At 41.9% G+C, this 22,122-nt stretch overlaps 2 protein-coding genes across 3 annotated transcripts; one reads left to right on the plus strand and one right to left on the minus strand.

The window, feature by feature from the left end:
• Positions 1 to 1,160: 1,160 nt before the first annotated feature.
• On the plus strand, positions 1,161 to 5,418 carry LOC146991099 (uncharacterized). Its single transcript, XM_085774624.1, has 3 exons — positions 1,161 to 1,365; positions 2,886 to 3,002; positions 3,081 to 5,418. The coding sequence occupies exons 1-3, from the start codon at positions 1,279 to 1,281 to the stop codon at positions 3,264 to 3,266; spliced, it is 390 nt and encodes a 129-aa protein (XP_085630750.1). The 5' UTR covers positions 1,161 to 1,278; the 3' UTR covers positions 3,267 to 5,418.
• A 661-nt stretch (positions 5,419 to 6,079) lies between these two features.
• LOC146991100 (polycomb complex protein BMI-1-A-like) lies at positions 6,080 to 19,490 on the minus strand. Of its 2 annotated transcripts, none has more exons than XM_085774884.1 (9): positions 19,280 to 19,490; positions 18,435 to 18,562; positions 17,661 to 17,757; positions 17,515 to 17,570; positions 17,295 to 17,424; positions 16,977 to 17,016; positions 16,774 to 16,872; positions 12,080 to 12,160; positions 6,080 to 7,336 (listed from the first exon to the last, which is right to left on the minus strand). In XM_085774884.1, the coding sequence occupies exons 2-9, from the start codon at positions 18,550 to 18,552 to the stop codon at positions 6,950 to 6,952; spliced, it is 1,008 nt and encodes a 335-aa protein (XP_085631010.1). In that variant the 5' UTR covers positions 18,553 to 18,562; positions 19,280 to 19,490; the 3' UTR covers positions 6,080 to 6,949. The 2 variants fall into 2 exon arrangements, with proteins under 2 accessions (XP_085631010.1, XP_085631105.1); XM_085774979.1 differs by having other exon boundaries at positions 18,435 to 18,565; positions 19,284 to 19,431.
• Positions 19,491 to 22,122: the final 2,632 nt, after the last annotated feature.

Genomic DNA, 22,122 nt, shown 5'->3' on the forward strand with positions numbered 1-22,122 from the left:
GGGTGCCTATTTGTTAAACTGACAGGGATTTGTTTTCATGGAATAAAAAGGGAATCTGTTTGTGTAACTGAGCAATTCACGATATTATGGCATATACTGTATATTGTGTTCAGAAACTCATCTACAGCAGTATTTGTGCATTATTGTTTCATATTGATTGTTCACACAATTTCAATGACAATCTCACAACCTCTCATAATAAAACACAATGCATTTACTGTGGTATGATAGTGTGCAGATGTACCTCATAATCTAACTGCTATATATTTTGTTTCTTGTTAAAATCATCCTTATACAAATGCATAACGTATATAAAATTGATGTTTTGTCAGTGGCATACATAGTATGTGATAGTTTCTTTTTGTTTTGTTTTTTTATTGTGAAATACGAGACAAAAAAAACCACAGTGGACATACATTGATACACAGTGTGAACAAGGTGTGTGTATAATATACAGTATAATGGTAAATGATAAATGGTGGTTGTAATAGTGATAGCAGTAATAAAGAAAGAAATTCATGTATAATAACAGTAATATTGGTCATAATATAATAATAATGATGTTATAGTTATTGATGAAGATGTCAAGCATCTTTTTTTTCAGACATGTCTGTTGTGCAGCAATGAAATGATTATTTTAATATTTCAATGTGTTTTCTGCTCCCTATTAATTAATTACAGTGGGGGAATTGTGAAATTGACTCTACTTATTTATTGATTTATTATTAATTTATTTATTGATGTTTAATTTGCTTAATTACTGTTAATTTTTTAAACCCTAACCCTCATTTTAAAAAAATGTTGCTGTTTAAAAACACAAATATGGCAACATTTATTTAACTACAACATTAAATCATATACTGTAAATTGCACCGCAGTTTAAAAAAATCTAATCTGTCTCTAATGACAGCCCCGGTCAGGCCAAGTTGCAACAACAATAATGTGACCCATGAAAAAAACAGTATAAAGAGACTGATATTCTACCTAATCCTTTATGGGTTTTATTTATTAATTTACCAATAATAAGAACTCATGTGTGTCTATGGTCTCTCTGAAATCGGCTGAAATCCCTTGAGCTCTTGCTGCAGCTGCAGCTGAAACTATATTCGCCTCCTGATTGGCTCAGCCGCTGGCACGTGACTCGTCAGGAAGTGATGTTCATAATCACAGCGGTCAGCTGTCAGCGTCGTCACAGCGGGTCTGAGGGTCGCAGGTAGCCGGGGACGGGGACCGCGGGACGGGGACGCGCTGCTGTTGAAGTGAGCCGCCACTGGAGCCATGAACACGTTGGTGACCAGGTTAGACCACATATGGGTCAGTGTGACACTGAGGCAGCCCTGGGCGGCAGCTGCAGCGGCGTCCAAGGTAAACGTAGCCTGTCTGTTGTAAAGAAGCTCTTCTTTAACTGTTACTTCTGAAATCACTGCGCAGCTCTATGTTTTCATGATGTTGAAGTGTTCAATACTCTGACGTACTCTGACTAATAACGGTGTTTGCTTGAGGTCACCAACGGCCTCTGACACACAAAACCTCGAATGCGCAGTTCGCCATATTGTCGATAGGCACCTGCTTTTATAACAGGTCTTCCACTTATTACTCAATGTGTGACGGCTGTATTTACATCACTGATAAAAAGTTATCACACTGCGCAGAAAAAAGTCCAGAGTAACCTACTGTGTGAGAGGGCGCAGCTGCGGCGCCCCCTGCTGTACAACACTGAGGCTGGCGCAGTCAGGCACACAGGTGTTTCCAATGATAGCCTGATGAGAGGTCACCTCTGACCTCACTCATCTGAGTTTTGTCTGGTCTGCCAGTCATTCTCATCACTTTGTTAAATAGAGTTGTTTGTTACATGGTTTGAAGTACCAGACTATTAACTATTGGGATGATTGAAAATTGCTGTGAGTAGATCTTCATGGGAAAAATGAGTGTGACATCCATAGTTCAGATGTTCTTATTTTGCAGTAAAATGAAAGGGAGAGTAGTAATAGATGGGAGAATATATTTTGGTGTAGTTGAACAAGTGGTGTGTGTGTGTGTGTGCCACATGTTTTTTCTGTAGGTTTTTCTGTATTTCTGTGTGTAAACACAACCATACATACAGTCTATCATCCATCCATTACACAATCCCTGTCGCACTACCAGCATGTGTTACGTTTTGGCTTTATTAGGTGAATACTGCTGAAGACGTCTCCTCTCTCATCCATTTGTTAGTGCGCCTGGAATCATCCGAGGAGGAAAAGTTTAGTTTGTTGACTGTCTCAGATATTCAGACCACCTGTCCTGTCTCCCTCTTTAAAACATAGTAGTGATTGAAGGACAGTCCTTATCCTTCAGTTGTAGGTAAGCTGAGCTGCTGAGTGGAGCCGTGCAGTTGTTTGGATACAGATGTGACAACACTGTGCACAAAACCAAGTCTATAAAAATGAAGCTGCTAAATAGAATTCAGCCACCATGACCTGTATAATTTAACCCTGTATGTGACAGGGATTGACGTGCAGGAAGTTGTCAATAGCTGTAACCATTTTCACCCAGACATGACTGACTGTGTTTTTCCTGCACTTTGAAGGGCTGTAAAAAATTATATTATAGCGAACAATGGAACTGTGTTTTTTTTTCAGGTAAAACCTCTTTTAGGCTGCGGAAATAGGTTGTTTCTTTGGGTCTGTTCACAACACTGTATGTTGTAAATCTCTGGGCAGGGCTATGGGCTGGCGTTGCTAACGGGAGGAGTGCAGAGAGTCTTCTACTGCAATTAAAGTACTTAGGGGCTATTTGTAGATCATACAACCCCACTTTAAAAAAATGCTACTATCTGTGATTGAATTCAGTATTTAATGCTTAAAAGTTGTAACCTTTGGGCTGTGGTGTTAAAACGTCTACAGGTGCATCTCTCCACACTCCCTTCGGAGCCCGTCATCCCCTCAAAGAAGCCTTTTAAAGTGGAGCTGGTTGGTGGGAAGCGTTACTCGTGGTGCACCTGTGGACACAGTAAGAAGCAGGTAAAACATCCACAGGTGTCACGATCTGTCACAAAGTACGAACCCTGTGTGTTCTCTGATCAAACCTTTCTATTTCAGCCGTTCTGCGACGGAGCCCACAAGTTGAAAGCCCAAGGCCTGATGCCACTCCGCTTCGTCCCAGAGAAAGACGCCACGGTTTGGTTGTGTGGATGCAAATACACCAACAACCCACCTTACTGCGATGGCACGCACAAGCAGGACTTCATTGTGTCTGCCCCACTGCATGAAGAGACTGAGTCGTGAAGGAGAAGGTGACAAACCTCATCCTGACACACAGAGCATGAACATTATTACTGTTGTTACATTGCACTCCTGAACGCAGCACATACAAGTAATAAAAACTGCCTGGCTTCGTCATGTAATGGACATTGAAACAAGAAACGAAGTTCATCCTCAATCACATTTAGATTACACACAGTACAGAGTTAAACTTACCTGCTTCTATTGCCAGAGGGAGAATCCCAGACCACAGCTGAGCACATAGAGATCTTCTGGATCGATCCAGTGGTGAGGTCACATAGGCTTCTGGACAGTTAACATTTTTCAACTGACAATAAGTTATGAGTTTTGGTTTAAACCAAATTTCATTAGCTAATTTTACTTTATACTTAAGTAGGGATGGATCCCTTTCACATTTGAAGTTACTTTGTCTATAAAAAAATAGTCACAATTCTAAATTTTGAATATTTATTTCTCAACAGCATCAAAACTCCCCAGGCTTTAAGAGTAGCCTATTTTATGTTTTAGGGATGGGAAATTATTTTCGAATAAACAGTCATTCAATAAAAAATGTTTTAAAAAGTGTATGAGACTATCGTCTTGTCTGAAAAAATGTAAACGTCCCTTTAGTTACCAATAAAAGTACAGAATCCGATACCCATCCCTATACTCAAGAAATAACTTATGCTTTACAAAACTGACACTACATCGCAAACCATTTGGGAAGATGTGTTGTTGGTCCGCTTCATTAAAGATAGCAATCATTTCATAACACAAAGTATACAAACTTACTGTATGTACTTTATCCCAGTTAAACCCTATTCTACCCTCGGGCATATAAGACAAACAATTCCAGGCTGAAGCATTTCCCCCTTCTGCTTAATCAAACAAGGTTCCCAAACCATATCACCTTGGAGAGCCAATACAGGAGTAAATTGTGCACATTCACATAGAAAAACTCCCTACCTTTCCATATTCCAGCTGCATACGAAAAAATTGGAGAAACACAGGCATCATAGAGCTTTGAAAAGGTAGCATAACTAAGATCTACGTGGGGAGAGAAGGTTGGCCCGTGTGCTCCCATCCAACAGACCAGCTACTGTTGCTCAGACTGCAGATTCCTCTTTCATTCAGATGGATTCATGTGGATGGCCGGTCGCTTACCTGAGGAGCACATGGCACCAGGATGCATTATGGGAAGAAGTCAAGCTGGTGGAGACAGTGTGATGCTTTGGGCAGTGTTCTGCTGGGAAACCTTGGGTCCTGCCATACATGTGAATGTTACTTTGACACATACCACCTACCTTAGCACTGTTGCAGACCATGTTCACCCTTTCATGGAAACTCTATTCCCTGATGGCTGTGGCCTCGTTCAGAGATGGTTTGAGGAGCACAACAGGTTCAAGGTGATGACTTGGCCCCCCAAATTCCCCAGATCTCAATCCAATCAAGCATCTGTGGGATGTGCTGGACAAACAAGTCAGATCCATGGAGCCACCACCTCACAACTTACAGGACCTAAAGGATCTGACACCTTCAGGGGTCAGTGGAGTCCATGCCTGGACAGGTCAGGGCTGTTTTGGCAGCAAAAGGTAGGTCAATCCAATACTAGGCAGGTGGTCATAATGGTATGCCTGATCGGTGTTAAACATGGCTGAACATGTTTTATATAGTAAAATAAAGTTGACATTCACATGCTATAGATTCTGCCAAAGTGAGTCAACAGTCTCTTTAATATATTTTGTCGTTGTGGTGTTGAACACTGGAACATGTCTATAAAGTAAACTATCAATGAATCAGTTTAAAATATTTGAAATAAGATGTGGTGTTTTCTCTTTCTGGGATGTATTTAATATGCTTTCCTTCATCTGAGACATACATGTGAATCATTCTCTACAGCTCATCTGAAAGATGCTGAAAATGTAATACTGTGAGTAGAGATGGTTGCAAAACACTTCAGTAAATAGTGAGAACTTGAACATGTCTTGAATGTCTTGAACAGCGTCTTTTGGACTTGTAGAGATGATACTCTTATTCTACTGTTATGTATACTGTATCAACTTTACACCTGAGCCATCAAGCACATTACGCATTCTGTCTGTGGTGATGAGTGTCATTTGTGGCTTTGTTTCTTCAGAAATAACTGTTACAATAAAACTTTAAACAACATATTCAACACCACCTGTTCCTTGTATGCGTATATAGTTTGTATAAATATTTATTTACTTCACCCAAAATCGATAATTCATCAATCATCTACTCAACGTCATGCCAAGGAAGGGTTTGGAAAACTTTCGGAGTCTCCAAAACGCTTTTGGAGTTCCGGGGGGGTCCGGCTGGCAACAGATTTTCATATAATGGCGGCGGATAGAGTTCACTTTTGAAAACACAGACTATGAAACATCCAAATATCTCCATACTGCTCGTCTGTACTGACCCAAGTGTCCTGAAGCCGCAACAAGAAAAAGTTGTTTGGAAAAAAATAATTTGATCTCTGTTTTTAGCCTTGTTGTAGCAGTAGCTCCAGTGGCTCTGTTGTTTGTGCACATGCGCAAAGTGAGCTCTATCTGCCGCCATTATATGAAAATCCGTTGCCAGCCGGACCCCCCCTGGAACTCCAACAGCGTTTTGATGACTCCGAAAGTTTTCCAAACCCTTCCTCAGCATGACGGTGAGTAGATGTTTGGTGAATTATCGATTTTGGGTGAAGTATCCCTTTAAATTCCACCTTACAGAACAACAAAGTTCTCATATGTCTGGGAAATAATTTCAAGTTTGAATCAACACAGCACACACAACCTGCTATGGTTCTCAGGAAATCAAACAGGACAGTCAGGTCAGAAAAACCTAGTAAGTAAACATTTTATTGACCTAAAACATGCACATATGGCTGATTTAAAAAAAAAAAAAAAAAAAAAGTATCACCGTTTGTTGAAAAGAAACAAAAGGAATGTTGAAAATGATGGAACTACGACATAGATGGCCAAATGTTCAAATCCCTTTTGAGTTCTTCGTCTGCTGTGAGAGGAGACGGTCTTCTGACAGACATCTGCTTTCAAGCATGGTAGTGCTTGGTATTCAGTAAATATAAATGCTTCTCCGGTTGGAAAATACTTCATGGTTTGGATTGTGTGATCTGACCTTAACAAAGTGCATCGACAGTTTAATGTAATGTACGTGTGTTACCTGATGATCAGTTGCGTTTTACTGGACATTTATACAGCAGTTATTAACATGATGTTCAAAGGCAAGGATTAGCTCCGTTTTTTTTTTTTTCTTCTCTTCTTTACATCCATCTCTGGCAGCGACGTGCGCTGCAGTGCCTCTCGTGTCGTATGGAAGCCAATCAATGTTGGAAAAGCTATGGAAATGAAACAGACCCACTGCATATACAATACAAAACGATTACAATATCTTGTATAAAAGATAAGTTTATACATATGTATGCACACATGCTCACATTTTGATACATACTGTACAGTTTGTATGTGTGCACTGTTCTAGTCTAACACACATAAACACACACACACGCACATACATACAAGTGTCTATTTGGCTGCACCTCTCCCGCTGAGAGGTGATAACAGTAATCTGGCCCCCGGTGTGTCCAGAACAACTCGAGCTCGTCTTTTTTCGCTCTGAGGAAAAGAAAGAAAGGGAGCAATTCCAAACACTGTCCTCCCTGCCGCCCCACGTACGCACGCACGTTAGGTCGCCGGTGGCAATCCGCTTTTATCGCCCCCCCTCGCCTCCTCCTTGCCCCCGCCGGAGCTCGTGCCATTGACAGTCACCTTGCGAGCGTTGGCCCCCTGTTTGGAGGCCAGCGTGTGTCGCTGAGCGTTGTTGGGCACGGCGGTACCGTTGGAGCTTTGGATGGCGGAGGGGGAGGGGTTGTGGGAGGCGGGGCTGGACTGCGTGGTGGATCGGGGCGGCGGCTGGGCTGCGGCCGGACTGTGGACTTTGTCGCTCTGGGAGTCGCTCTCCGACGTGGGGCTGGTGTTGACGCCGTCGGAGTGGCCCTGGGCGGCTGACTGGGACGGCCTCCTGCGCTTCCGGGTGGGTTTGACGAGGTACTGCAGGGGGATGGGTCCAGTCTGCGGAGAGAGGAGCACACGGCGTTATAGGACGGCTGACAGAAGTGATGCATCAGAAAGAGGGCACGTGTGTATTTAACGTTAATCTGTTTTTAAAGGAGACATATTCTGCCCCTTTTCCAAAAAATAAAGTAGTTCCCAGGTGTCTTAAAGACATGTCTGTGACATGTTTCAGTCAAAAAAAACCCAAGGATCAAACATCACAGCTCTTTTCATCCTTTCTAAACAGCCCTGTTCAGAACGGCTGGTTTCAGTGCCTGTCCCTTTAAATGCAAATGAACCACTGCTTGCCCCGCCCCTTTTACCGGTACCAGGTAGGGGTGGTATTGTGCTAATTTGAAAAGTAGTTATATCACTGGAAGACAACTGAAAAACCACATGGATTTCAACCTAGGAAGCCTGAATATTATAGCCTCGTAAACCAGCCGCTCCCGGAAATGCAATTCATTTCATTTCTAAGGGAGAGTTTGGCCTCATCCCCGTTGTAAGCGCTTGGCCTGAAACCCTCAGAAGGCCGAGCCAATCAGCGTCGCCGCTGTGATTGACAAAGCACGTTGGCAAATCAGGGACCGACTGGTGCTAGAAGCCCCGTCACTACACCAACTTGCTGATTGGCTGAATGGGGTTGTCTGTCAACGGTACTACTCCCGCCCAGCTCCCGCCCACCCCAAACGCTTACAGGGGGAATGAGGCCAGACTCTCCCGAGAAATGAAATGAAATGCATTTCCGCGAGAGGCTGGTTTACGAGGCTATGAATATTACAGATTCTTTTGTCAATTCTCACATTTTGGGGCCGGAAGGCAAGACAAACACCCAAATATATGTTAAGAGCCTTCAAAAAGTGATATGTCCCCTTTAATTATTTGTCCCAGTCAGAACCTAATACATCCTCTTATTCCTCTTGTGCCATGCAGCTCTATTATTGTCAAGACTATTAGCCACACCACATGCTCCTTAAATACATAAACACACACCATCCAACTGCTGGGAGGGAGGTGAGTAAATTCAACTGGATTGTCATTTGAATCATTCAATAGCAGTTCATACAATCCAGAGACAGACTTTTGCTCTGCCCAGTGTGAGGGGAAACCTGAGACGAAACCATATGTCAGGGGCAGGGGTGTCAAACTCAGTCAGACACAAGGGGCCAGAAAATACTGAATGAAAATAAAAATAACTTTGTGCCTTCGAGCAAAAATGAGAATATATCAGATATGAACAAGCTGGTAAAAAACTGTACAGTTATTTTTTTTTTTTTTTACAGCTTTTTCTGAAATCACAAAAAAAAAACACATAGTATATTAACTTAAGCCTGGGTTTCTCTTTGTCCATGCCAGATACTTGGTCTCAGGTTCATGTGTCTATTGAACTCCAGCACAAGCACACCTCACTCTACTTAACTGATCACCTGAACCAAATCATATTTAATGAGGAAGAAAGATTATAAATAAATAAATAAAAAAAACACTGCTGCGATTAACAAATTGGGATTATTCCACCAATTTTGATTTCTAAACTCTTCCTAAGTTTAAAAAGTAGTGTTGTGTTGTTTTAAAATGAATATGAACTTGTTTTCTTTGCATTATACAAGGTCTGAAAACACTGGAACATTTTTGTTATTTTGACCTGTTTCCATTTTCTGCAAATAAATGCTCTAAATGACAAAAATGTTGTCAGTAGGTTATAGAATGAAACTATAGTGTTCATTTTACTCAAACATATACCTATGAATAGTAAAACCAGAGGAACTGATCATTTTGAAGTGGTCTCTTAATTTTTTTCCAGAGCTGTATATACTATATATTGTTAATCTCCTGTACACCCTGGAGTGTCTTCAAGTACCCCCAGGGGTAAGCATACTCCCATTTGTGAAAGAAGAGACTAGAAGACAGTTATCTGTCCCTGTCCTCCCTCTGAGACTGGTACCAAGGCCACGCTGCCTCCTGAATCTCAGTATTTAGCATTCCCCTAGACACAGCTGCAGAACGTACTGATAGTTGGATAGACTGAGCCGGAGGAGAGAGTGGAACGATCGGTACCTTCACAGCACCTAGGAAGTGTTAAAGCTTTATCTTGATGTTTGTGCTGTAAGCCAATAGGATCCATCTACACAGACTGTCTCCACTTTGTTTCATATAAGAACTGAGGTCTGTGGTTTATTGTATCGATGACTCCTCTCTGTTCTCCTTGGCCAAGCTCAATAAACATCTTCAGTGTAAGACACCCAGGACTCCAGAGCATTTCTTCTCTCCACATCAACTTTAGACTTTCTCCCTGACACCGAGGAATGTGAAACTACAACCTGGTCCACAGACAGACAGACACGTGTTGTATTTCAATCTAAAGTATAACCACATATGATATGTAACGTTATCTGTTATTATGAATTGATTTCTCACCAGCTCCGTTGTAAACAAATACACATGTCCAGGAGGAGGGTTAGCAACACAGAGGAGAAGTGACCAGACTTTCTTGCATAGTTCCTCTTTAAATGAATAGGTGTATTGCTCTAACTGTTTTGGGGTCCATTCATAGAGTAAACATGAACACTTAATATCATCCCAGGTTAGAGGAACAATTTCAACATCAGTTCACTGAGACCCAGCTTCATGTCCACTGGTACAGGAACTAAAACTGTTCTAACTAAATCTAATTGCAACAAATCAGGACCTTGAGAGCTGGAAATTCAATTCATTGCCACTGATTCAGGAAATCAGTGGCAATGCCCAGCCCTGCTATACAGGAACAAATGTGTATTCATCCCGAACTGACAACAGTCCTCAACAAACGCTCTCTTTACTCCTGTCTGAGTCAGCTACCAGTACACTGTCGGATCTACTATGTCTGTTTTAAAATAAGAAACTTTGGGGACATGAATCTATAAAAACACTTCACAGATACAGACGGAGACACAGGCAGGGACGAGAAGCACTGAGAGACGGACTTGGTCTTGTTATACAATTTGCAGACTCTTAACAACATACACCGATCAGCCATAACATCATGACCGCCTGCCTAATGTTGTGTTGGTCCCCTTTGCTGCCAAATACTCAACAAACTGCGCACCACTGTTCCTTCCTCGGACCAGAACAGCCCACAAGACATGAGAGACCCACAGAGAACTGGATCAGATCCTTACCCTGAACATTTTACCTGCTTCTAACACATCAACTTTGAGGACAACATGTTCACCTGCTGCCTAATATATCCCACCCACTAACAGATGCCAAGATGGAGTGTTCTTCACTGTTATTCACTTGTCACTGTCAGTGCTCAGAATGTCAGGCCTGATCTGTGTATGTCACCAGCCATATTATGCAGCATGTTTATGTTACTAAAGGACAGTGACAAAGTGACAAAGTGAGGGCTTTATATTAGCAGGAGCTGCTTCAGTCCCTGTTAAATCACCTCAGTGATGGCTGTCACAGTTTGTCAACAGAGAAAACTGGAGATCAGATAAGATCAAACTACTGGGTTTGAACTGCCACTAAAGCAGCAATAGGAATCACACACAAAACTAAAACTAAACAAACTGCAGAAAATTCTACAAGAAAAATCAGCAGACTAAACGTTCATTTCAGTGCATGTTCCTGTGTTTCAGTCGGCATCGAGAGAGACCACACCGTTGATTCTCCTTGTTTCAGCCCACTGATGCGAAGTGTTTCCATTTCCTTCCTGACACTCACTGATTTGCTTTTACAGCTGTTTCTACTTTAATGAACAACGTGTCACATGACCGACTCCCACGACAACCTGCTACTGCATGCAGTGCTGGCCACGTTACTTTTAAATAGTAATTAGTTCTAGTTACTTCCTCCAAAAAAGTAAATGAGTTAGTTTCTGTATTACTACATTATAAAGGTAACTAATTACCAGGAAAAGTAACTACTTTTTAAAATAAAATGCTCAAATATGTCAAATTACTTGGACTCGCCCCCCTAACCTCCTATATCTTGAACTAACCAACTTCTGACTAGCTTATGGACTGAAAGTGTATATAATGTACACTTTTAAAAAGGTACATTGTGTAGGAATTACTCCCATCTACCGTTGTGGTTGTATATCACAAGCAACTCAATCGTATTTTTCATGCTGCATTCACGTGAAATTGGGCAGATGGCCGCTGCACGTAACGGCATAAACAAGCCTCTATGTAAACAAGTGGTCTGTCAGCACGAGACAAAACAATACACGTGACAATATGTTGTCATGGCGATGTGGTATTGTTTACCTGGCCCACGTTTTACCGGCTTTCTCTCGACTCTGTGACTAAAATGACATCTGGTTTGTTACCGACGGCCGTCTGCCCGACTGCATGTGAATGCAGCATCAGTGTAACGCTCCATTCCTCCTCACTGCGTTACCGCGGTGACTTTTCACAGACGCCACCTCCGCTGAGTTTCCGTGGTTTCCTACCGTCAAGCTGCCACTGAACGTAAAAACACGACACCACATGGCAGCCAGCACCGAGCTTACCGCTCCATGGAGATATGAATGATATGAACGGCTAATTCAGAGCACAATGTCCCTTTAACGGGTGTATTATTTTGTGACTCGAGTCAAGTAACGGTGCATTTTACTGTCAGTAACGGTGATGGCGTTATAACGGGGGGAACAGTAACTTTTTTGCTTACTCGTTACTGAAAAAAGTAGCGCTGTTAGTAACTCCATTATTCCCATCACTGACTGCATGTACTGATCTGAAAACATATCATGCTTAAAAAGTGGAAGGCGTGACTCACTCGTCTCCACTCGTAGAAGTAGGCAATATCCATTAGTGTGTAGTAGTCCTTCAAGGGCTCGTCCCCGTACAACACCTCCACCTGGAACAGACAGAAACGGCGGTTCAGAGTAGTGTTACAAGAAGAAAACAGCTCATCACTTCACAGTTTGTACCTCTTCTATGAGATGAAACATGGCACAAAGCTTGACTGACTTCTAGCGGTGTGTATTGGCAAGAATCTGGTGATTATGATATGCATCAGGATACAGGGGCAATGATATGATATATTCTGATACTATAAGCAAAACAATTTATAGTGATTTTTCCCCTTTTGACTGTGCTGAATTAGCTAACGCTAATGTGCTGAGCCACAGACCTTGGAGATCTCATTGTTTCATTGGAGGACGCCAACCAGGAGCCAGAGTATTACAGTAGATGCAACACAAAAATGAACCACTAACCTGAATGACTGAATGTAAAATGATACAGTGCTTTTAAATATTAATACAGTATTGTGAAAAGAAATATCACAATATTTCAGTGTATCGATATTTTCTTACACCCCTACTGATGTCGCGTACAAAAATGTGATGAAATGCCCCTCGAAAATGTAGAAGCACACAAAATGTTGTCACAGCAATCACTGTCTGTGTGATATGCACCGTGAGAAACACTCTGTTTAAATATAGAATTATAAGTGTCAGTTATCATTTATGAGTGTCAAACTGGAACAGTTCACTTGAGGTCTGCTTCTATTCTAGCAGCAGCGTTTGCTTGTGAGTTTCTATCAGCTGTGTGTGAGAAAAGCTGAAACAGGACACCATCACTGTACCTGTACACTCACAGTAAACACTCCCTCAAACAACACCACCTCCTCTGAGGTTCTGATCGAGGACACAAACGGCTGCACTGGGGGACAAACTGAAGCCACTCTTCTTCACATCTGAAGACCACATGTCAACAACCCTCACATGTTATAAACATGCAAATCTTCGCCATTTTGGACAGTCATTACAATGGTTTTGACCCTTTAGCTGATATAATAAAAAACCAAATCAGGTTTTCCTCACTGTCCTTTAGGGACGCACCGATCGGATATCGGCCCAGATATCGACTAAATAGATAGATCAGATATCGGATAATGGGGCTGATCCATGACGCCGACCTGTTCACCTCAATTCTATGTTTGTGAGGCCCGTTACATCACGTGTCGCCAGCAGGCGCAGCAAGCTGGTCGACAACACACACAGAGCAACAGTGTTTCACAAAGTTAGGAAAGTAAGTAGCCTGATACCTTCACTGTCCTCCACATGGAAAACATACAGTTTATTAATTCAACAGTGGTATCGGCCGATACGCTAAGCCAAGGTATCAGCATCAGCTTTGGGACTGAAGAAGCCGGATCAGTGCATCTCTATTTATGACCCTTTGGAGGTGTACAGCTGATATCATACATTTATGTTGGAGGTTGAAAACCAAATCAGGTTCAGATGATAGTGAGCCCCCTCCTGTGTGATCTTCTTCTGTCCTATTAACAGACACATTAGGCTGACATTAAAGGGATAGTTCAACATTTTGGCAAACTGGCCCATTGCCATAATCCCTATAGTCATAGCAGTAGGTGCGTTACCTTTAATTGTAGCTGCAAGCTATTTTTAGAATGGTGGAGCAGAGCCGTGAGCTGCTCAGAGCTACGCTACGAAGCCTAGTGGAATTTCTTGGTTTCCCTCATCAAACTCATCAAATACACAATCCAACAACTCCAAAACTCTCTGGTGGACAAGTTGTGAGCTGTACATTCCCCGCGCTGTAAGATAATAATGGAACGCTAGCAGACAGAGTTGTTTTTGAGGCAAATGCAGAGACTGCTTGCAGAAAAACTAACCTAACCCTAACCCTAACCCTCCGACGGGAACGCGCATCAGCGTTTTGCATGAATTTACCTCAAAAACAACTCTCAAAATGTTCCGTTATTATCTCATAGCGTGGTGAATGTGCAGGATTTACAAGTAAGGAAATGTCAGTTAAAGGGATAGTTCAACATGTTGGCAAAGGCACCAGATCTGGATTTACATACATACATGCATGTACAGACTGGAGCTGGCGGTGAAATTAGAAAATATTTCTGTTCTGATTATCTACTGAAATTTGAGGCATGTCCACATGTCTGCTATCATAAAGAGAGGCACATGAATACTGTACATCTATACTCTATATTCTTGTTTTTTTCCCTTTGCTTTGCTTTTTTTTAAATGACCAACTGAGACAACATGAATGGTTGTTTTTTTTTCTGTCCAAATTCTGAACTAAATGAGAAGAAGCTAGTGACCCATAAGTAATTCATCATTTTAAGCAATAAAAATCAGTTTTGATTGGATAATCAGATTTGATAGTCAGCTTTTAAATAGCAATTTCCCCCAACCTGATGAGAAAGACTCTTATTAGATGTTAAAATGTGTGTTTAGGATGAATGATAACATTTTTTAGGAATTTTTCTGTGGTGTGTTGTAGCAGGGAGAGCACAGGTGCAGCTAATATCCTCAATAAAGGCTGCATTCCATTTCTGTGAGCCACTTCCAGGGGCCTCTGTGTTGTATATGCTGGCTCACTATCATATTCACATATTACATAATTACTAACAGCTGAGTGGGGAAAAACATTCAGCTCCTAATTGTAGAACAGAAGACGTTTGCTGGAGTGTCGGCATGCTGCTGGCTGAACGGCTGCGGGGCCGCCACCACTACACATCCACAATATCCAAACTTAAATCTAACTCAATCAATTGACAATGAGCTTATACTGTTTGTCTGTATCCAGTTGTAACCACTACAGATGCATAACACACTGACCACAAGGCAGGCACTGTAGCCGACTGAATAATGAAGGAACACTCCTACCTACTGTCCACCAACATCACAAGCATGCAGCACGAGCTATCAGGAAGTTTAGTGATCATTTAGTGATTAGTGATAAGAAAATAGTAATCACATACAGTGCCTTGTAAAAGTCTTCATACCCCTTGAACTTTTCCACATTTTGTCACGTTACGACAAACTTAAATGTGTTTTATTGGGATTTTAAAGTAGAGCATTATTGTGAAGTGGAAGGAAAATGATACATCGTGTTCAAGACTTTTTAGCCTCCTGAGTCAATACTTTGTTGAACCACCTTTCTCTGCAGTTACAGCTGCAAGTCTTTTGGGGTTTGTCTCTTCCAGCTTTGCACATCTACAGCTGCAGCTTTTGCCTGTTCTTCTTTGCAAAACAGCTCCACCACAGATTCCCAGTATGATTTAGGTCTTTGACTGGGACATTCAAAGACATGGATGTACTCTAGTGTAAACCGTTCTATTGTAGCTCTGGCTGTGTGTTTAGGGTGGTCGTCCTGCTGGAAGGTGAACTTCCACCTTTTTCTGCCTCTTAACAGCTTTTCCTCCAGGACTGTCCTGTGTTTATCTCCATCCATCTTCCTATCAACTCTGAGCAGCTTCCCTGTCCCTGCTGAAGAAAAGCCTCCCCACAGCATGATGCTGCCACCACCATGTGTCACCGTGGGGATGATGTGTTCAGGTTCATGTGCAGTGTAAGGTTTTCCCCCAAACGTTAAAGCCCCAGTCTGTAACTTATTTGGCTTTTTATTAGCAAAAATCAAATATTGCTTTCATAATACGCATTTCACTGAAGTCGAATCACACCCACATACAAATGAAAGCTTTTTCGTTCCTTAGAATGAGTTCTTACAAGTCGTTACAAATACATAAGTGGGCGATGCACCGAACCGAGGCCGCCATGTTGCATCGCCATTTTTTACGTTCAGTGGCAGCGTGACCGTATGTAACCACGGAAACTCAGCGGAGCTGTCGGCTCGGGGAGAAACGCCTGTTAATACTGTCACCACTGTGTAGTGTGAGGAAGGACGGAGGCACTGATGGTGCATTCAGGTGCAGTCAGGCAGACGGCCGTCGGCAAACCAACCAGATGTAATTTTACTCGACGAGAGAAAGACGGTAAAACGTGGGTCAGGTAAACAATACGACATCACCATGACAACATATTGTCACGCCTGTATTGTTTTGCCTCGTGCTGGCGGACCACTTGTTTACATAGACGCTTGTTTATCCTGTTACATGCAGCGTCTGTTGTCTGTCTGACGTCTGCCCGATTTCACGTGAATGCAACATGAAGAATACGTTCCGATATGCAACCGCACCGCTAGATGGGGGGAATTCCTACACATTATACCTTTAAATTTTGGTCTTTGATTTGTAAAAAATCTTGAACACCATGTATCATTTTCCTTCCACTTCAGCTATGCACTACTTTGTGTTGGTCTATCACATAGAATCCCAATAAAAACATTTAAGTTAGTTGTTGTAACGTGACAAAATGTGGAAGAGTTCAAGGGCTATGAAGACTTTTACAAGGCACTGTATACTATATACATGCCCTTTATCTATTCAAACATGCAACTTAATATTCAATCATCTTGAAGCAGTCTCCCTCTGAGCCTCAGTCAGTCGTCATGCAGCACTGAAAACTCATATCAGATGGTGAGCTTTACATCTATAAGCAGTCCAATATGACCCATCTCTGTGTGGTGGTGAAGTTAGAAATCATTTTACATGATACGTTTTATACCATTGTGCCTGAACCCTGCAGTTTGCTACAGAATCAATACGGACACAGAGTCGTTGGGTGTGCTGCGTCCAATTACCCGGTAGTTGTTGGGGATATCCATCTTGCTCCGGAGGAACTTCGCTAAGTGCATGACGGACATGGCTGCTGGGCACTGCAGGAAGCGTTTCCCATTGGACTGAGAACAAAGACAGAGGTGGAGAGGGTGAGGACCAGAAAACCTGGTTTGTATTTAATGCTGCTTTACACAGCTTTGATTTATATAATGACATCTAATCTTACCTTGTCTCCTTCCATCTCTGAGCGCTGCCTCTCGTTGTTTCTGCAGGGAAAACATAAACAGAACACAAGGTGTTAAAAAAACAATGACCAATCATTTCCACACAAACAGAAAACAGTGTTCTAGCAGATGAGGTGCAGGTGTGAGTGTAGCCTTTCTGTTAAAGCCTGAGTCGTGCACATACATACTAACTGACTACATTCATACTAACAGAAATCTGCTCAGTCTTTTACTTGATCCAGCCCAGACTGTTTCCTCTCACTTTTCTTACTCGTGTCTCAGCGGAGATGTTTTGGAAAGATGGGGAATGAGCGACTCACTTATTCCTCTCGTAGAACTGTATGGACAGACTGATGATTTCATCCTCTGCTATGTTAAACGTCTCCACCACTTCCCCGGGTTCGAGCACACGGTTCTCTGCGTAGAAGTCCCGCCTCCGTTTCATCTCATCTAGTTCCACAAAAACAAAAACACGCCTTCCATGAAAAACCTGCGACAAAGACTAGGACTGAGAGCCGACTTCAGGGCGACCAGTCTTACCTTTGAATAACCCTGGAACAAGCTTATAAACGATATCTTGTAGAGTTTTGTCCGCTCTTGAAAATTAAAGAAAGAGAAACATCATTGGAGATGATAGCACTCGGTATTCATTCTTTTTTAAGAAGTCTGACATGTCTTAAACATACCTGATGCTGAGCTGTGGACACGTCTTGTGGACCTGGACATCACATCGAGGACAGAACTTATTTGTCTCCAGGAAGGCAACGATGCAGGTTTTACAAACTAGACCAGGAGAGAGGACACAGACAGATGCTACAAGGACTGGACTCATGGACATGAACAGTGTGTGTTAACATGATACACAACGACCTTATCGTTGAGAGACCGACTGGATGCCTTTGAATATTACATATATTTTATATTTTGCCAGTTATTTTGTTAGTTATTGTTCTTTTAAAAAGGCAAGGCAAGGAAATTGTATGTGTATAATCCATTTTTACAAACAGTTTGTCCCAAAGGGCTTTACACAGCATCATGACAACAACTCCCAAGAAAACCCTTTGAACAGGACAAATATTGAGACATGCATGCATGGTTGGTTTCATGTGAGCGCGTGTTTCTCTAGTGTATATGTTTTATTTTATTGTCACCATGTGATCAGTTTGGACCCCAGGAAGAATAGCAGATGCTATGCAGAAGCTAATGGAGGATCTTAATAAACAACAAACAAGAAACACACAATCCAACCTGCTGTTTCACACACACACTTCTTCCTATAGACTTGATTCCTCAAATGAACATTTAAAAGGTGGTCGCAGTGCATAGCTGGCATCATACTGTGGTGTTTGGTGCTACAACATGCATACATCTGCTCCATGTTCACAGCGGCGGTGTAAAAATCAATCCTAAGAGTGACACAGAGACAGTGTGGCTGTAATGTGATGATGTGAGGAACTTACAGGAGTGCAGGCACTCTACAATGGTTGTAGCATCAATTAAGTAACCAGCGCACAGTGGGCATGTGAGGTGTGGGTTCAGGTCTGTGATTTTAATCCGGTTGGGCTGCATTTTATCCATCTGGGCAGATCTGCAGAGGAAAGCACACAGACAGACAACATGAGAGCTTGTTGATGTTGATGCACAGTGAAGCCCAGGTAGTGTTGTAGCCTACGAGGCTTTTTGCTGAGACTTAGGACTTCTCTCTCTCTCTCCCGTGTCGGGTTCAATGAGCTGCTCCTCAGACAATGTCTACAGCTCGTCCTTGGGACAGCAGCAGGTAGTGAAACCACAACAAAGAGAGCCGGTGGCCGGTGGAAACTACTCGAATGTCAGCGTCGTAGCGAGGAAATAAGGTGCTCGGTGCGGCTAGAAACGCAGCAGCCCCCCGTACGTGCTGGTACAACAACAGTGGACTTATTGAATCGCCCCTGTGTGGCCTCATCTTAGTGCATCAAGCTTCTGCTCCTCGGTGGCCAAAGCGGAGCAACAAAGAGCGTTTCCATTTCCCCCCGGAGCTCCGCACGTCCCGACCCGACCCTCCGCCGCCGCAAACCGAGCACATCCAGCGGGAAGCACCGAGCACCGAAGGCGGGGGAGGGGAGAGGGGGGCAACCGAGGAAACCCACAGAAAAATCACACTAGTACACAAAGCAGCCATCTTAAATTCACTGACAGGGCTGTATCAGGAGGAGGCGAACAAGAGAGACTCAAAATGTGACACCGTTCACTTTGTGTGCGGCCTCGGCAAACGGCGGCGCGACGTGCCCCGGCGAAACAGCGAGTCCGCGACCGCATCGTCCCCTACCTGTTTTAGACATCAAAGTTGCCCCTTTTCTCCTCCCCACAGCCACGATCCAGGTAAATTATTTTGGACTTGGACAGAATTTGCAGCAGCGCCAGAAAATGGCTTTTTTCAGCTCCGTCAGAGGACTGCCCATTTTGGATCACGTGATATTATTTTGTCGCCTCATTCACGGGGCACACAGGGATCCTCAGGGTCTCTGCAGGCCCCGCTCGCTCTCTGCTGCACACACACACACACACACATAACACACATAACAGAGAGAGAGACACACACCTCTCCTCCTGCACGGGGCCCAGCTCCTCGCGGTCCCTCTCTTCAAAATTTCACCTTTTGTTTGATTCATTTATTTCATTACCATACGCCACTTCTGCCACGCCCTCCGTTGAGCCTGAATGGGATTGGAAATGATTTGGTCTGAAGGCCCCGGCTGCAGGCCTCCTGTCCCGGCCCGACTCAGGCTTGTCCTGGGTTGTCCTACCGACACGAGAGCTGGAATGGGGGAATTGTCTTTAAAAAAAAAAAAAAAAAATTATATTGTGAAATAAAAACAGTTCATGCATTTGTATGGATTTCAAATAAGAAATAAAATAGTGATACAACTGCATTTAAAAATAAATAAATAAATACAATAAAATAGGTTTCAACAGATGTGTAGCTATCTATAAAAAAAAAAGTATAAATGTCTGATCAAATAAATTAGAGATCATGTTATTTACACTACAGTGTAGGGAAATGAAAGGCAGAACATCACTCATTGAGATTTTATTATTTTTAATAAAAGATGGAATTTGATTTATTGTTATTTTTGATCATGTATCAAAAAGGTGTGTAATCATTTTTCATCTGATTAAGATTAGAAACTCTGCTAGCAGTAATGCTGGAAATCAAATCAAATGTAAGGGCACAGGCTATTGAACAGTAAAAAATAATAAATATGATGGCTGCTGTGTCATGCTTCTACGGTTAGAGTCAATTATAACATTGGCACAGTCACTAAAAATGGGAACAATGCAGATAAAACAATGAGGAGTCAGCAGTTTCTTAGGCAGACATCACCAAAACTTTCATCACAAAAAAAGACCACAGGTTACTCTGACAGCCAGATCTGTCACCAGTTAAGCACATATACGAGGAAAGCTTTCTGAAGAGCTCATTAGAACGAGGAATGAATGTGTGTGTGGGCATTGTTGGCTGAGATAAATTGTGTTGTCACAAAACTGAGATGAAGAAGTATGAGACAAAACCTTTTTATTTATTATTATGGGAAGGGGAAATTCAGTCAGGTAAATTGGACTGAAAAATAAATCTACAATTTGTAGTGCAACTATAAAGATGTGAATGTTTTTAAATAGGTATTTCTGTAATTTACTGATGCACTTCCACAGGACTCAAGACAGATGTATAAAAATAATTTTAAAAAGCAACAGAGTTAAAGTAAAAGTAGTATAGGGTGAGGTATCCTGACTCTGCAAGCACCTCAGTAATGCAATTCAGTTGCATTTGTTGGTAACGCTGCATTCAATTTGCCTCAGAAATTAAATTGTGAGCAATCACACCCAAGCTTGTTTCAGTGAATGGTGGTCAGAAGGATTAGTTATTGTTAGAAACATCAGTTATATCAGTATCATATCAGTTTGCTTCATGCTGTATTTTGCACAAGCAACGTATCTACAGACACAACATGTTGGACAGCACTGTGTGAACAACTGACTGAATTAAGAAGAGAGAAGTGGTAATATAAAGTACATTACCACAGCTTTAACTTCTATTAATACACATCTTGGCTTGTGGAGGTCAGGGTTGGTGAGTTTTCCCAGCTGTCTAAATTGAGAATCTGACTCTGAGTTTCATTTGAAATTTCTAAATGCAAATGTAAAACCCATTCTCCATGTACTCTGTAAAGGTATCCCTTGTTGGTATTTCAATTTAGTTTCTGGTGTTATTATATCTATATTATATTAACAATGTCAGTGGCATATAGTGAAGAATCAATCAAATCAGACTTTACTTCCACTATTCTATTCAGATTTAGTATAAAATGAGGAAGTGGCTGTCACACATGGCTGAAATGTCTTATTGTCTATCATTACATCTATGTATCTAAAGATTATAGATTGGGAGAATTGCTGATCAATTCCACAGCCCGAGAGATAATACATTTCTCTAAGGAAATTTAGACATTTGTTGAAAAAAACAAACCAAGCCACCATTTTTGTATGGACATATTACATTACTTTTAGACCTTATATTATTGTCACAGCAGAAAACTTGTTTCTGATGATGTGTTTAAACAGCATTCACACATCCATGTTTGCACGCAAATATGCAAAAACAAACATGGATCATTCAAATAGGGAGGGGATTCAAAAATCATAGAGAAACACTTTGAATTATTAGAACAGCATTATCATTGGATGCAAAATTAGCTGGTAGTTGTCACACGAGTAGACTAGTTGATGCATCATCACCATCTCCTATTCAGGATAACAGACAAGCTGGGCATAAAGTGGCTTTTCAGTGTTTTCAAGCAACCATTTGCAGCAGTTTACACTGAATTAATTTGCAACACTAATGTGAAGTAGCCTAGTCTGATTTATTCAATGGTATGCACAGCTACTCTTTCTCAAAATACAGCTTTTGACGTTTGATCAGTTCACTACGTCATATAGATTATATTTTGCTATTTATTTAGGCAACAATATTGATGGACATAAGCCTTGAACAGCATTAGAAAAATTGAATGCTGCCATTTATTCAAAATTCTTTATTTAAAGCTGTCAGCCTGTTAAATTGACAGCCGGGTTTTCAGATTTCATACTGTGCCTTTAAATTTCCAAAGATTA

This window comes from Trachurus japonicus, chromosome 1 (assembly GCF_045865225.1).
Source record: "Trachurus japonicus isolate A0001 chromosome 1, Traja_1.0".
In the NCBI taxonomy this organism is placed as follows: domain Eukaryota; kingdom Metazoa; phylum Chordata; class Actinopteri; order Carangiformes; family Carangidae; genus Trachurus; species Trachurus japonicus.